This window comes from Salvia splendens, chromosome 1, assembly GCF_004379255.2.
Source record: "Salvia splendens isolate huo1 chromosome 1, SspV2, whole genome shotgun sequence".
Taxonomy (NCBI): domain Eukaryota; kingdom Viridiplantae; phylum Streptophyta; class Magnoliopsida; order Lamiales; family Lamiaceae; genus Salvia; species Salvia splendens.
Genome location: NC_056032.1, coordinates 6,107,725 through 6,121,197, shown reverse-complemented (window position 1 = coordinate 6,121,197; position 13,473 = coordinate 6,107,725). Strand labels below are relative to the sequence as shown.

At 39.5% G+C, this 13,473-nt stretch overlaps 3 protein-coding genes across 3 annotated transcripts; all 3 read right to left on the bottom strand.

Moving 5' to 3' along the window:
* Positions 1-372: 372 nt before the first annotated feature.
* On the bottom strand, positions 373-3,940 carry LOC121810229 (probable serine/threonine-protein kinase PBL8). The gene is made up of 6 exons (XM_042210999.1): positions 3,749-3,940; positions 3,144-3,484; positions 2,900-3,035; positions 2,194-2,330; positions 1,930-2,053; positions 373-1,067 (listed from the first exon to the last, which is right to left on the bottom strand). The coding sequence occupies exons 1-6, from the start codon at positions 3,810-3,812 to the stop codon at positions 568-570; spliced, it is 1,302 nt and encodes a 433-aa protein (XP_042066933.1). The 5' UTR covers positions 3,813-3,940; the 3' UTR covers positions 373-567.
* A 2,543-nt stretch (positions 3,941-6,483) lies between these two features.
* On the bottom strand, positions 6,484-8,655 carry LOC121757322. The gene is made up of 2 exons (XM_042155802.1): positions 8,369-8,655; positions 6,484-8,305 (listed from the first exon to the last, which is right to left on the bottom strand). The coding sequence occupies exons 1-2, from the start codon at positions 8,653-8,655 to the stop codon at positions 6,484-6,486; spliced, it is 2,109 nt and encodes a 702-aa protein (XP_042011736.1).
* A 2,825-nt stretch (positions 8,656-11,480) lies between these two features.
* LOC121810248 (V-type proton ATPase subunit E-like) lies at positions 11,481-12,945 on the bottom strand. Its single transcript, XM_042211021.1, has 5 exons — positions 12,809-12,945; positions 12,508-12,739; positions 12,071-12,293; positions 11,886-11,985; positions 11,481-11,600 (listed from the first exon to the last, which is right to left on the bottom strand). Exons 1-5 carry the CDS (start codon positions 12,908-12,910, stop codon positions 11,577-11,579), a joined length of 681 nt encoding a protein of 226 aa, XP_042066955.1. The 5' UTR covers positions 12,911-12,945; the 3' UTR covers positions 11,481-11,576.
* Between the last annotated feature and the right edge of the window lie 528 nt (positions 12,946-13,473).

The following is a 13,473-nucleotide window of genomic DNA, read 5'->3' as shown; positions in this document are numbered from 1 at the left end:
TTTTTTTTTAGTTTTTCTCTTTACTAAACACACGAACAATAATAGAGTATTTAAAATCTCTTGCAGAAAAAAATAAATGTTCCCTTTCTACGGGACGAATGAAGGATTATCATTTACCAATCTGAATAATCATAATCTATATGTCTACTATAAATGTTTTTAACTAGGGCAATGTCTTTATATGTTTGATGCATAACGCTTTCAATAATTATACAGAGTAGTTTTTAGTAAAAGTAATTGTTAGTATATTGAACCAGATTCGAGATCTTTTTAGACGTAACACTACATATACAAATTAAAGATTGAAAGTGGAAAAGGCATGAAATCTTCGGATATGCGAAAGAATAAACTACTACAAGAACACATATAACATACATCGACGGTAAAATCGACTCTCACTCCAGATTGCAATTTCGAATTTGGAACAAAGCATCATCAACACAAAAGCACTTAGCTACATTAACAATCAACAAGCCTGTTGCTATCAGCATTATGATATACATAACCAGGCAGGCACATTAACACCGTGTACATACATCTTGAAGGCGACTACAGCCGTGACTTGGCTCACCTAACCCGGCAAGCTGCAGGGCCACCAGGGGAGCAATTCGGGTTGGTGGACCGACAACCCACACCAGTTCCGACTGCCCCAGCAAATCTGCGATGCACCCGATAATCTGGAATCCTTCCTGTCACAAACGGACTGCCACTGCACAGGAGCGTAGGGGTTGATGACGATGATGGAGAGACTTCATTACCGCCACTAGACTGTAACGGTTCCAAAGTCTCAACCACATCGCTCATTAATGGTCTGGCCTTTGGGTTTTGGCTCAGACAATAGTATGCCAAACTGCAAGCTTTCTGGGCTCCCCTTACTGAATACTGATTCTCTAATCTAGGGTCTATGATTTGCAGCATTTTCCGCTTGTCATTTAGCTTTGGCCTCGCCCAATCTACCAAACTTTGTTCTTTGCTAGGCCTTGTCTTGTCTACTGACTTTCTCCCCGTTAATAGCTCCAGAAGAACTACCCCAAAGCTGTACACATCACTCCTGGCAGTAAGGTGCCCTGTGCATCTCATGTAGAGTTTAATTAGATAGGAGAGCTATGCATACTTAATTTCATGGCAGCAAAAGAACGAAAAACACATAAGAGGTGAATCTACATACATAAGTGATACAAAGGTTGAAGATATTTGAAGAGATATATGAGAATCAACTTTTCACATCTATCCCAGAACTGCGTAGAATACTTTTAAAAAACATAGTTTTCTTATATTGGTATTAAAAGACTAATGAGTGCACGCTTCAAATGCTGCTATTGGCTTGAAGTGTGAATCTAATCTAATGTATAAATACAGCAAAATTTACAAGGCTAATCTGAATGAATTTCAAGGTTTTCAATACTTCCATATCTATTTATGATCATTCTCCATACTGACATCTTTTTTATTTTAGGAAAACACAGAATGACATATATGCCATGGAATAAAGTGTTTTCCTTTTCCAAAATTGTAGTGTTCAATTCAGATGTCCTTCCTATCAACATTGCTCATTTAAACTGAAAAGCATGGTCTTTTTGCCTGTTGAAAAATCTAATTTATTCCACAGTGAAAAAATAAAAAATCCAGACATCAAGACCAAAGGCAAGCATTTAGAAAACCCCCTATATACATTATTTAAAGGGAATCTTTGGAACAAGACAAAAAGAAACCAACAAAACAACCATCAGAAGGCTTCTTTATCAGTAAATACCAGTTAGAAAATCAAGCTTCTAGCCCTTATTATTTAGATAAAAAGAATGCTTTTGGATATGCATTTCCTACAGAAACCTCAAACAGTTATCTTGCAATAGCTGATGACCAATTTCAACAGCTGATATATATAAAAAGATAACAATGCGCAAGGAAACAAAAAATATTTTGTATTACCAGTCATAACATATTCAGGAGCAGCATAGCCATAGGTTCCCATTACTCGAGTAGATACATGGGTCTCATCACCTTGCGGCCCTGCTTTTGCAAGACCAAAATCAGAAAGCTTGGCTATATAATCCTGCAACAAAGAGAATTGGCATAAAATACCAGATCAAGAAAGCAAGTGATACCAGATAAAACTATGTTGCTGAAAAATTGTGAATGCATAATTATAACTTTCAAACAAACCCCCCATAGAATTTCAATCGCATCACTTACTGAATCTAGCAGAATGTTGGAAGTTTTGAAATCCCGGTAAATAACTGGCCTCTCGGCATTATGAAGGAAAGCAAGCCCCTTAGCAGCCCCAAGAGCAATCATCATTCTTGTCGACCAAGATAGTGGAACAGTTGCTTCTAGATGCCTCAGCAAAATTTCAGGTTAATTGTGTTCAGCAAATGATTATGACATAATAAAAAACTTTATTCAAATTGGCAATTTGGCACATAGCAGAGCTGAATTATCATGCTAAGAATAATAGTGGAAAAATAGAGCAAGAGAAAAAATAAGTAGGCAAGAACCAATAAGTAGAAAACATAGCATGCACTATTTAAATAGGAAATACAATGATAGCTTAATGCAATGAAAAAATCATACAGAAAAGTGTGGTAGATGAGACAGTGGGCCATAAGAGCATCTCTCTTGGGCAAAAAATATAGTTCGGAACAGTACATTTTCAGATCTCTGGACTTATTGAGCATGTAACATTGGTATCATATAAAAACACAATCTTTTCATTAGGATGGCAATTTGCATGAAGAATCTTTCTTTCAATTCACTTCTAAAAAAATATTATGTGACCCCACTATAGACAAGATATCATTAAAATTTTCAATACCAGTCATATACAGAGACAATCTGAACATAGAAGCATAGGAAACAACTCTAAAGCATTGCTTGGAAAGGGATCGGAAATGGGACATACTTCGAAATAGATGATTCTCAAGACTTCCTCTAAACATGAATTCATATACAAGTAACCTGTGGTCATCCTCACAGCAATATCCAATCAACTTCACTAAATGAGGATGCCTGAGCTGCCCAAGGAAGTTGACCTCAGTCTGCATCAATGAGCTCAAAATTAGCATATAACCTTTCTCTTGTTTATGGATGGGACAAGGAAAACAGAATTTAACATCCGGTCCCAGGAATAGACATGGGAAACTCACTAGCCATTCGCGGTGGCCCTGAAGACCTTCCTTGTTAAGCACTTTGACGGCTACAGGGAGAGATTTGAGACCAACCCTAACATTCTCATCAATGTAGCCTTTGTACACAGTCCCAAAACCACCTTCTCCAAGAATGTAGTCTGAACGGAAGCTCTTGGTGATGGTCTCAAGCTCAAAAAGGGTGAAAGCAATGACGTGGGTGTAGAGCAGGGCGTTTTTACGGAAGTCCTCAAAGTTTCGGGGGGTTGAAGGATCGCTCAGATCTGAAATGGAGCGGCTGTGCTTCTTATCTGTGGCTGGATTCCTAGTCGGCAATGACAGCACTTGTAGCTGCTGGTGCACTGCACATTGCGCTCTAAATTAATACTCCTTTTTCCAGCAATTAAACAGTGCAATTTTACATCATGATTAATGAGAAACCCTAACTGCGAGTAGCGATCTCCAGACATGTTTAGGCTTGAAATTCCTCTCAAGCAAGTAAATCAGTGTAGTAGAGGGATTAAGAAAATGAGGAAGAGTTGAGCACGAATAGAGCAGTGAAACCTAGATCTGATTGTGGAGGGAGAGAGATAAAGAGAAATGTGGTTCAATTAATGAGGGCGGACCTTGGTGGTGTTGATGCGCGGTGGATACGACGGCGGACTCCTCCCTAGTGCCGCAATTTCCCATCTTCTGTGCCGCCGCGGTGTCGCCGTCTCATTCTTCGCCGGCAGCAGCCTTCACTTTCTTCTCCCTCACAACTTGTGCTCCAACCTGGACGACTTTTTCTCTTTATTAACTCTACTGCTACAACTCGCTCGTCCAAAACAAATAATACTACCGCTATATATTTCATCTCTTCCCTTACTTTTACTCATTATTTTATCTGCTTTATTAGTAATAGGAGTAGTACTTTTATATAGTAAATAAATTGTGATCAAAGATTTTATAACAGCTACTCCTACTATCATATTTGAAGTCTACAAATAATATGCTCCCTTCATTTCATTACAATCAATATACTTAGTTTTGGATATAAATTCTAAAAATTAATGTTTAGTAAGTTAAATACATAAGGAATAAAATGATATAAATAATAAAATAAATAAATGATTTGAAAACAAAGTGAAAAACAAAACAAAATAAAAGAGGGTAGTAAAAGCATTGTTTTTTGCTTAAAAAGAGATGAATCAACTATAATGAGTTGATAAAATGAATACTATTCAGCTATGGAGTATAATAGAACAAATGGAATGCCATTTTTCTTCCTTTGGACACGACCTTACTTTCACTTATCTTTTATCATTACAAATGTTCTTTATATAAAGATAAAAAAAACCTTACGTGGTCATTATGTTGTCATGTTTAGTGTCATATCTAATTTTATTACTTGTCTAATTGTATTTTTTTCAAAAGTTTGGTCCATGAAAATATATTATGGTCCGTTTGCACAATATCATAATTATTCATCTCACTTCCACCCATATAACTAATTTAATCATTAATAAACCATATTTTGACTTATCTTATATGTTAATTTTCACTATTATCTTGTCTGTCTGACGAATCAAATGTCAACTATATTTACATAATGGAGTACGACTTTTAGGATTAGTATTCATCAGAGCTATTAGAGCATCCCCGTCCGTGCTCTTACCAATGAGCATGGATGTGGGCCCGGACCCACTTTTACTTCATGTCCTTAGGCAATAGCACAACACCCATATACGTGCTCCGCAAGGACAAGCTCAAAGGTCCCACCATTTTATTATTCAATTTAAATAAAAATATTTCCACAATATTAAAATGCATTAAAATTACCCGGAATACTATTACAAATTATAAAAAAATAAAAATTACATAATTAAAATTCTAAAAATTAAAAATTACATAATCAAACTCCTAAAAATAAAAATTACATAATTAAACTCCTAAAAAATAAAAATTACATAATTACAGGATAAAAATACCCCCGTGGAAGACTATTCATCCGGCTCTACCCCTAATGTTCTTTGGAGACCCCGTATCATTGCCACATGCGATCGAAGTTGCTCGGGGGGTCATAGTTGACCTATCGGCCAAATTGAGTTGGGCCAAAACCCCCCACAACGAGTTGGTGGGGGGTTGAGGTGGCACAAAGGGAGCGGGATCGGGGGCGGATGGAGTCGCGGCGCGACGGCGGTTGGCCGTCGACTTCTTCCTTCCCTGCGGCCGGCGTTGGGAACTACTTGGGCCGGCGTCGGGGCTACCCAAGTTAGCTCCGGCGAGCTGGGTGGACACCTCATCGGAGCCGGCGTCGGATAGGCATACCGACCTCGACCGTTTGCTGGAGGAGCTAGAGAAGGATGATATGCCTCCCCTATACTTCGAATGCACACGCACCTCCTGCCAAATATTGAGGTACTTGAACGGTTTGTAGTGTTGGGATTGGTAGGTCGCCAACGCGGCACTGATGATGTCGACCTCGCTTCTGCCACTCCCCGCCGACCGCTCTTCCTGGAGGTATTACCCCTGAAACTTTTGAATTTCTTCGTTGGCTCTGTATATGGCATTGAGCATCAAACTCTCGTTGCGCTCGATTGTTCCAGCCGACCGGTTTTGATTGTACCGGCGACAGACGCGCCACCAAAAATGGTCCCCGGATTGGTTCGTGTCAATCTCCGGATCTTCGGAGATAGACAAAAACGTTTTGAATAATTGATCCATCTCCCCCGGAGTGTACGGGGTGCGGACACCACGAGTAGGAAGATGAGGAATTTGAGAGCTGCCGCTCCCTCCCGCTCTAGGTTCGGATGCCTACCCGTATTGCCCATCGGGGGCATCTTGATCGTCCATCGGGTAAGGCCGATAGCCACCTGGAGCTTGCGAACTTTGGGTTTGAGGAGGGGGCCGAAAATTCAGTTTTCGGACTAGGAAATGGTTGCGAGCCGAACCATTCGTGGTTCCAACCTGACTCGACTTATTTTAACACAAGTGATACCCGCAAGTGTACGGGGCTAGTGTAGCAATCAGTAAGCAAGAGTATCGTATCCCACAGAGACAATTTTGTATCAACTTAACTACCACGAACAAAAATCAACTACTATCTAGACAATCAAGTGAAGTTTGGTTTGTTCTAACAACTTATAAAGTGTATACTAAGCAAATAACAGTTAAGAACAAGAGAACACGGTATAATAATGATATTAAATATAATATGGAGAAATTGTAGAACTCAAGGATCCGATGCACAATTCCAAGCTCTTATCCAATTGATTCACCTTACCTTTTGGTGTCTCTAGAGTTAATAAGTCAACCACGATTATAGAATAAACCCCCTCCCGAGGTGAGAAACCTGTAGATTAGATGCTAGAATTGTAGATTAGATGCTAGAATTGAAGTCGTGTACCATCACAAGAACGTCCTCAACAATTCCTTTGGGATAGGTGACGGTTCTATCTGCCATCTGTAGCGTGATTGTTGTCGGCTTGAGAGTGCCGATCTTCATCTTTCTGAAAAACGATAATGGCATCAAATTTATACTCGCCCCCAGATCACAAAGTGCCTTTGTCTGTCTGTCATTTCCAATGACGCATGAGATGTTGAAACTCCCAGGATCTTTAAGCTTGGCCGGTAGCTTTTTCTGAATTATGGCACTAAAGTTTTCAGATATGTTCACCGTCTCATAGTCAGTCCACTTCTTCTTCTTGGAGAACACATCTTTTAGAAACTTTACATATGTAGGCATTTGCTGTAACGTCTCTACCAACGGGATGTTGATGTTCACTTTTCTAAATATGTCAAGAAACCTAGAGAAGTGATCATCTAGTTTCTTCTTCTGCACGCGCTGTGGAAATGGGATCTTAACCTCAGCAGGGGGTGCAGGTATCACGGTACTTGCCTTGGGAGGCGGCACCTCTTCCACTGGTTCTTCTTCTTCCACCACCTCTTCTACCACTGTCTCCTCTTGAGAGATTTTCTCCTTCTCTGCAGGCATAGTTGGGCCTTCATAGCTCTTTCCACTTCTTAGATTAATGGCTTTGCAATCCTTACAGTCTTTAGGATTTACAACCGTTTGTGAAGGAAATTGGCCTGGTTGATGCTGAATACCCACAGCCTGTGAAACCTGGCTCATCTGGTTATCGATGCTCTTCATGTGAATATTCAAGGCATTCACATTAGCTTCAACCTGCACTAGCCTTTTGTTGGAGTCTTTCATGCACTCTCCTGTTTGTTTCATAAAAGCCATTAACACATCTTTCAGCTCATCTTTCTTCGGTTCTATGATTTGGCCATTTGATACCTGGAATCCGGGTGGTGGTTGCAGGGCATTATTTGGGTTCCCGTAGGACAAGTTGGGATGCACCTTGTTCCCATAGTGGTTGTAATTGCCTCCTCCTTGGTTGTGGCGGTAATTGTTGAAATTTCTGCTATTGCCACCTTGGTAAACGTAGTTTACATCTTCGACTCCTTGTTGCATCTCAGTCCCAACCTGCCTTGTTCCCGTATACCCAAGCCTGTCAGTTAGGAATTCCAGCTGCTTGGATATTGTATCCATCCTATCATTATCGGAGGTAGATGTCACCCTATAAGATTTGCTTCTGTCGTTTCTCCATCCATCATCATTTGAAGCCACCCTCTCAATCACTTCAAGCGCTTCAGCTTCTCCCAACTTCAAGAGAGATCCTCCGGCGCTCATGTTCAGTTCACGCATTGCCTCCAGTGTGCCTCCCTTGTAGAAAGTTAAGATTTGTTGCCCCGGGGTTAGCCCGTGGTTGGGGCATCTTCTCATCAGCTGCTTAAACCTTTTCCAAGCCTCCATGATATTCTCCTGAGGGTGCATCTTGTATTGAATGACTTCTGCTTGGCGTTTGAGTGCCTCGCTAGGTGGATAGTATTTCTCTAAGAACAGCTCCACCATTGCATCCCATGTGGGCACAGAGTTAGGACCCATACTGTCATACCAGTCCCTTGCCTCGTCTTTCAAAGAGAATGGGAATAATCGGAGGCGGACTTGCTCATCTGTGACCCCATTCGCCTTCACTGTGTTGCTGATCTGTATGAACTTGGTGAGGTGCTTGTTGGCATCTTCTGAACCTGTCCCACCAAATGCGTTTGCTTCTGCTCTGTCTATCAACCCCGGTCTCAATTCAAAGTTGTTGGCCGCTATCCCCGCATTGTTGACTGGTGGATTAGTGACCTGTCTGTAGGCAAACTGATTCTGTACGGGCACTGGCCTCGCGTTCTGCTCATCCAATTGCCTCTACATGGCAGCCAGCTGCAGACGGAGTTCACGAATGGTAGGATCCTCATTGTTGTTCTCCCCGCCGTTCTCCATTAGAATTGGAGAATGAGGCTCGTACTGGATAGGTGATGGAGGTGGAGATGGACTGGGTGATGGAGTTCTCTGGATAGGAGAAGGTAGACGCCTGTGAGCGGATGAAGAAACCCGAATCCTTTGGTTTAACCTTCTCTGCGCGTTCCTCCTTCTGTTGGATGCTTCGATCTCGGGATCGATAGGCTCTAGAGGTGGACCTTTAGAACGCGTGTGCATACACCCTGAATAAGGAAACACATCTATTAGAAAACTCAAAATAAAAATTAAAAATAAAGCAAGTAAAATCTAGATTAGTAATCTCAATTATTATCACGATATTAAGCTATAATGACACACAATTGTCCCCGGCAACGGCGCCAAAAACTTGACTCGACTTATTTTAACACAAGTGATACCCGCAAGTGTACGGGGCTAGTGTAGCAATCAGTAAGCAAGAGTATCGTATCCCACATAGACAATTTTGTATCAACTTAACTACCACGAACAAAAATCAACTACTATCTAGACAATCAAGTGAAGTTTGGTTTGTTCTAACAACTAATAAAGCATATACTAAGCAAATAACAGTTAAGAACAAGAGAACACGGTATAATAATGATATTAAAGATTATATGGAGAAATTGTAAACTCAAAGATCCGATGCACAATTCCAAGCTCTTATCCAATTGATTCACCTTACCTTTTGGTGTCTCCAGAGTTACTAAGTCAACCACGATTATAGATTAAACCCCCTCCGGAGGTGAGAAACCTGTAGATTAGATGCTAGAATTTAAGTCCCCTTCTAATCCTAAACTCCTAACTCCCAAAAGCTTGATTAGGTCAATAACCTCACTCAAAACCTCAACTCTCCCGAGTTCTATTGTATTAAGGTGTGAATTATTCTTCTTTCCGGATTAATTATTTCATCTCCTGATTAATCTAATTAATCCTACACAATCAATTGGTGATCAAGCAATTGAAAGGAATAAACCCAAGAATAATCAAATAACTACAAGAGCAAGGCAAGAACAAAATCAATCGGATAAAAACTATGAAATCAGTGCATCATCACCAAGAATTCTACAAGAGATGTTTAGCTACTCATGTTTATAGAGAAAACCATGTTCAAAACAAATGAATTCAACAAATACATGAAGTAAAGATAGTAAGACTCATGTGAGATCAATCGATGGATGGGTGACTTCAATCTCCCGATTGGAAGTCTTCAATCTTCAATTCTCTCTCTCAAAGGTGTGCTTGGGGTGGTGTGTGAGTGTAGGAGGCATTAGGTGTGGCGTGGAATGAACCATAGGCTTCTTCTCCTCTTAATCCCTATCAAAAATCGCGTTTTTGGCATAAAAATACGTCAAAACAACGTACCCGGCCGGGTGGAATTATAAAGGGTAAAATTCACCCGGCCGGGTGATGATTTTCGACCAGATTCTGCTCCATTTGAGACACCCGGCCGGGTGGATTTACAGGGTAATAATTCACCCGGCCGCGTGAGATTTTCTGAACAGCGCAGTGTTCGTAAAACGGTCATATCTCTCTCATCCGAACTCCGATTGGGGCGTGTGAGGTACCTACGCGAAGCTCTTTTGAAGACGAAGAGAATGATATCCATTGGGGGTTGATTGGAGTTCAAAATCTCCAGTAAAATTGTCTCAAACTAAGACTGCTGCACATCCACCTATTTTGCACCTTTTTCTACACATTCTTAACAAAATGGTCAATATACCAACATAATACAGAAGTAGATGTAAACACGCCTAATAATAGATGAAATATGATCAAATTCATACAAAACCACCCTCTAAAACCATGTAAAATCCAAGTGTGTCACAACCGCGGGAGTCAGAGAGGTGATCGCCGGAGCCGGACATTTTTTTTGTTGTAAGAGTGAAAGAAAGATTTAGAATTGTAAGAATTGAAATGAGAGAATTTAGATGAAAATTGTATAGTGTGGTGTGAAATTTTTTGTGTGGAAGTGAGGGTATTTATAGATGAAAATGTGAATTTTTGGGGAAAAAATTAAAAAATAAATTAAAAGTGAGGAGAAAACGGATATAATTTTTTGGAAAGTGGGAAAATAATTTTTTTATTTTAAATCGAATTTTTTAATTAAAATATGATTTTAAAAAAAAAAAAAAATTTCAACGGCATTGCCGTTTGCCAATCAGGCGTTGACACGTGTGCTGCTTGCTGGCACGGACATGCTCGATGCATCGAGCAGCGCCGCGCCAACGGCAAGAGCGCAGCGGCGAGCAGTGGTGCACCGCGCCGCTGGCACGAACGGACGGACAACGTGGTATCACCGCTGCGGATGCTCTTATATACCTCAGTGGACAACTCAAAATCAAATTAGTATATTCGTACTCATTTTTTCACTAATTGTTTCCTAATGTCATTTTAGGATGCTCAACATCAACATTTCATTTTTACTATTTTTAATAAATGAACTTTAAATTACATTAATTCATTTCATTTACATTTTATTATAAAATTAATTACTATATAAAATTAAAACACACATTCCATCATTTTTTTGTCACTCGCTTCTCTTTTACATTACTTAAAATCGTAGAGCTATAGCCTATAGTGGGACATTAAATTCTGAAAAGAGGGAGAATGAGTTTGCGTTTAAAAATAAATGTTCACAAAATTTGTTGGGTGCAAATTAAGAGTATTGACAGTTCAAGGTCGTGCCATTTATATTATTTTTTAAATAATCGAACTTTAAAATAACTATACAAGCAGAAGTTGGGCGCCACAACAACCAAGTGAATAATACCTCTTTATTGACACTAGTACAATCAACCTTAGCATTAAAAAATGACTCATTTAATTTACACCATTTTTTTAAAGGTGTGACTTGTATTATATCGAACTCACTTTATTTTCTTTTCCTTTTCTAATGTCCCCATTCGTTGTGTGTGCGCAATTGCAATTCAAAAAAGAGGAAATAGCAGAGAATAGAGATAATTGTATTCGTATCAAATTGTATTTCAGAAGTGTTACATTTTGTTCCTTTATATGAAGGCACATTTCTGTCGACTGATTGCATAAGCTTTGAGATCTAATCTTGTTTGTTTCTTATTTCCAACACGAACAAATGATGCAAATCCACTTATTAATCTTGAATTTGGTAGTGCTTTGATCTAGCCACAGAGATGCTTGCGTATCTGCAGCCAAGAAAGAGTTGAGATTAAGATGATGCATGTAACAAGGATATTACTTCCTATGTCTAATTCAAAGCCAAACATTTCTTTTTTTCACACTAATTATATCGCAATTATTGCTTAGTTACAAGAAAAGATAATAAAACATGAGAGAAAATAGGGAGTTCATTTTTTAAAATATATCACTTTGAATAGAACGAATGAAGTGAGAGAGAAAATGGGGAGTGTATTGTTTTCATTTTAAAAAATATACTATCACTTTAAATAGAACGAATGAAGTATATGTACCTCGGGAAGTTTCTGGCGGAAGACAAGTTCTAACCGTGCATCCAAGGTATTTTCACATACTATTTTGCCATCTAGAGAAGCCAAAACTACCCCTCCAGAACTATAAATATTTGATCATCACAATTGATGTGAGACAAATTTCCTTACACTAGAATCCGTAGTAAAAGAATATATAGTTAACTAACCAAGAAGGACCAATGGAGTTTCTGTTGTCGATAAGCGGAGGCGGCAGGTACACTTTATCAACGATAATGTTCGGGGCCATGAGTCCCGACCTTTTTGCATAGTCACGCTTTGCTTCTTCCAGCACTGAATTCACTACACTCACATCCATTTCTCTACATCTCAACAGCACCGAATCCTCCTTGAGCCGCATCAAGCTCTGGATAATCAACGCTTTAACAAGCCCTTTCAATAAAGATATAAAATGAGATAGAAAAATATTTCATCCATTCATGAAAAATAGTTTCATTATGATATGTCCATCAAAATAAGTCTCTCATTTGCATTTATGAAAACTGCATCACCACATTTTCTCTCTCTCTCTCTCACTTTTCGTCCATAAATGAGACTATTTTTATTCAGCATGCAAAATAAATAAATACATGTGTATCAGTATCACCTTTGTAAGGAGCCTTTTTACCGGCGACTTGCAGGAGCTCCTTCCGAGTAGCGTCCTTCATCTCGTTCACGACGTCGTCTTGCGCCTGAAGCACTTGGATGCGCGAGGCGTTGAGCTGCATCGAGTACTCTATCTTCTTGCGAACGTCCACGTGCTTGCTCTTTCGCTCGTATTCTTGTCTGATCTTCTTCTTCTCGGCCTCGACTATCTGCAGCTTCTCGATATTGCATTCCTGTACGTGTGTAGGCATCGTGAGTATGAGTAGAGATGGTGTGGTAAGAAATTGAGGAGAAAAAACAACCTCTTGGGCACAAAGGGTGATCTCGTTGGCTTTCTCTTGGGCTTCTTGGCGGATGAACTGCACCATCTGCTGTATCTGCTTCGACACTTGTTGGTCGTTCATCTTGCCTGCCTTTCTTCTTCAGTTCTTGATTTTTGCCATATGATTGAAAAGGGAATCAAGCATTATAGCAAACAGTGAGGGAGAGAAAACTAGGCCGTAAACTACGTGATGAGGCTTTGAACGTCTCTAAATTCGGACAAATTATGGACGGAGTCAATCTTACTTTAATACTTGGATCGGATCAACAAATGAAATTAATTAGGTGCTATAGACTATAATCGCATTGGCGTTAATAAATTTAGGTGGACGTACTAGTAATTTGTTTCTATTAATTGTGACCATCCCTTTTTATTTACTTATGATTTTCTCAATCAGAACTAATTTGAATAATTAAATTCTTACCTTCTATTTCAGTGTGAAAATAGGTTTCCGATCTTCGCAGTTGTCTCTAGTTTCTAGTTTCGCTCACTCATTTTCTTTTTTCTTTTTTTTCCCTCATTATTCATCTCTCTCATAGCCCAGTATATATGCTAGAACTACGACATACTCCACAACTGACAACAAACGAGTGTTTCAATATTCTGAGTCAACATAAAAACACAGGTGCATACTAGCTAGCACGT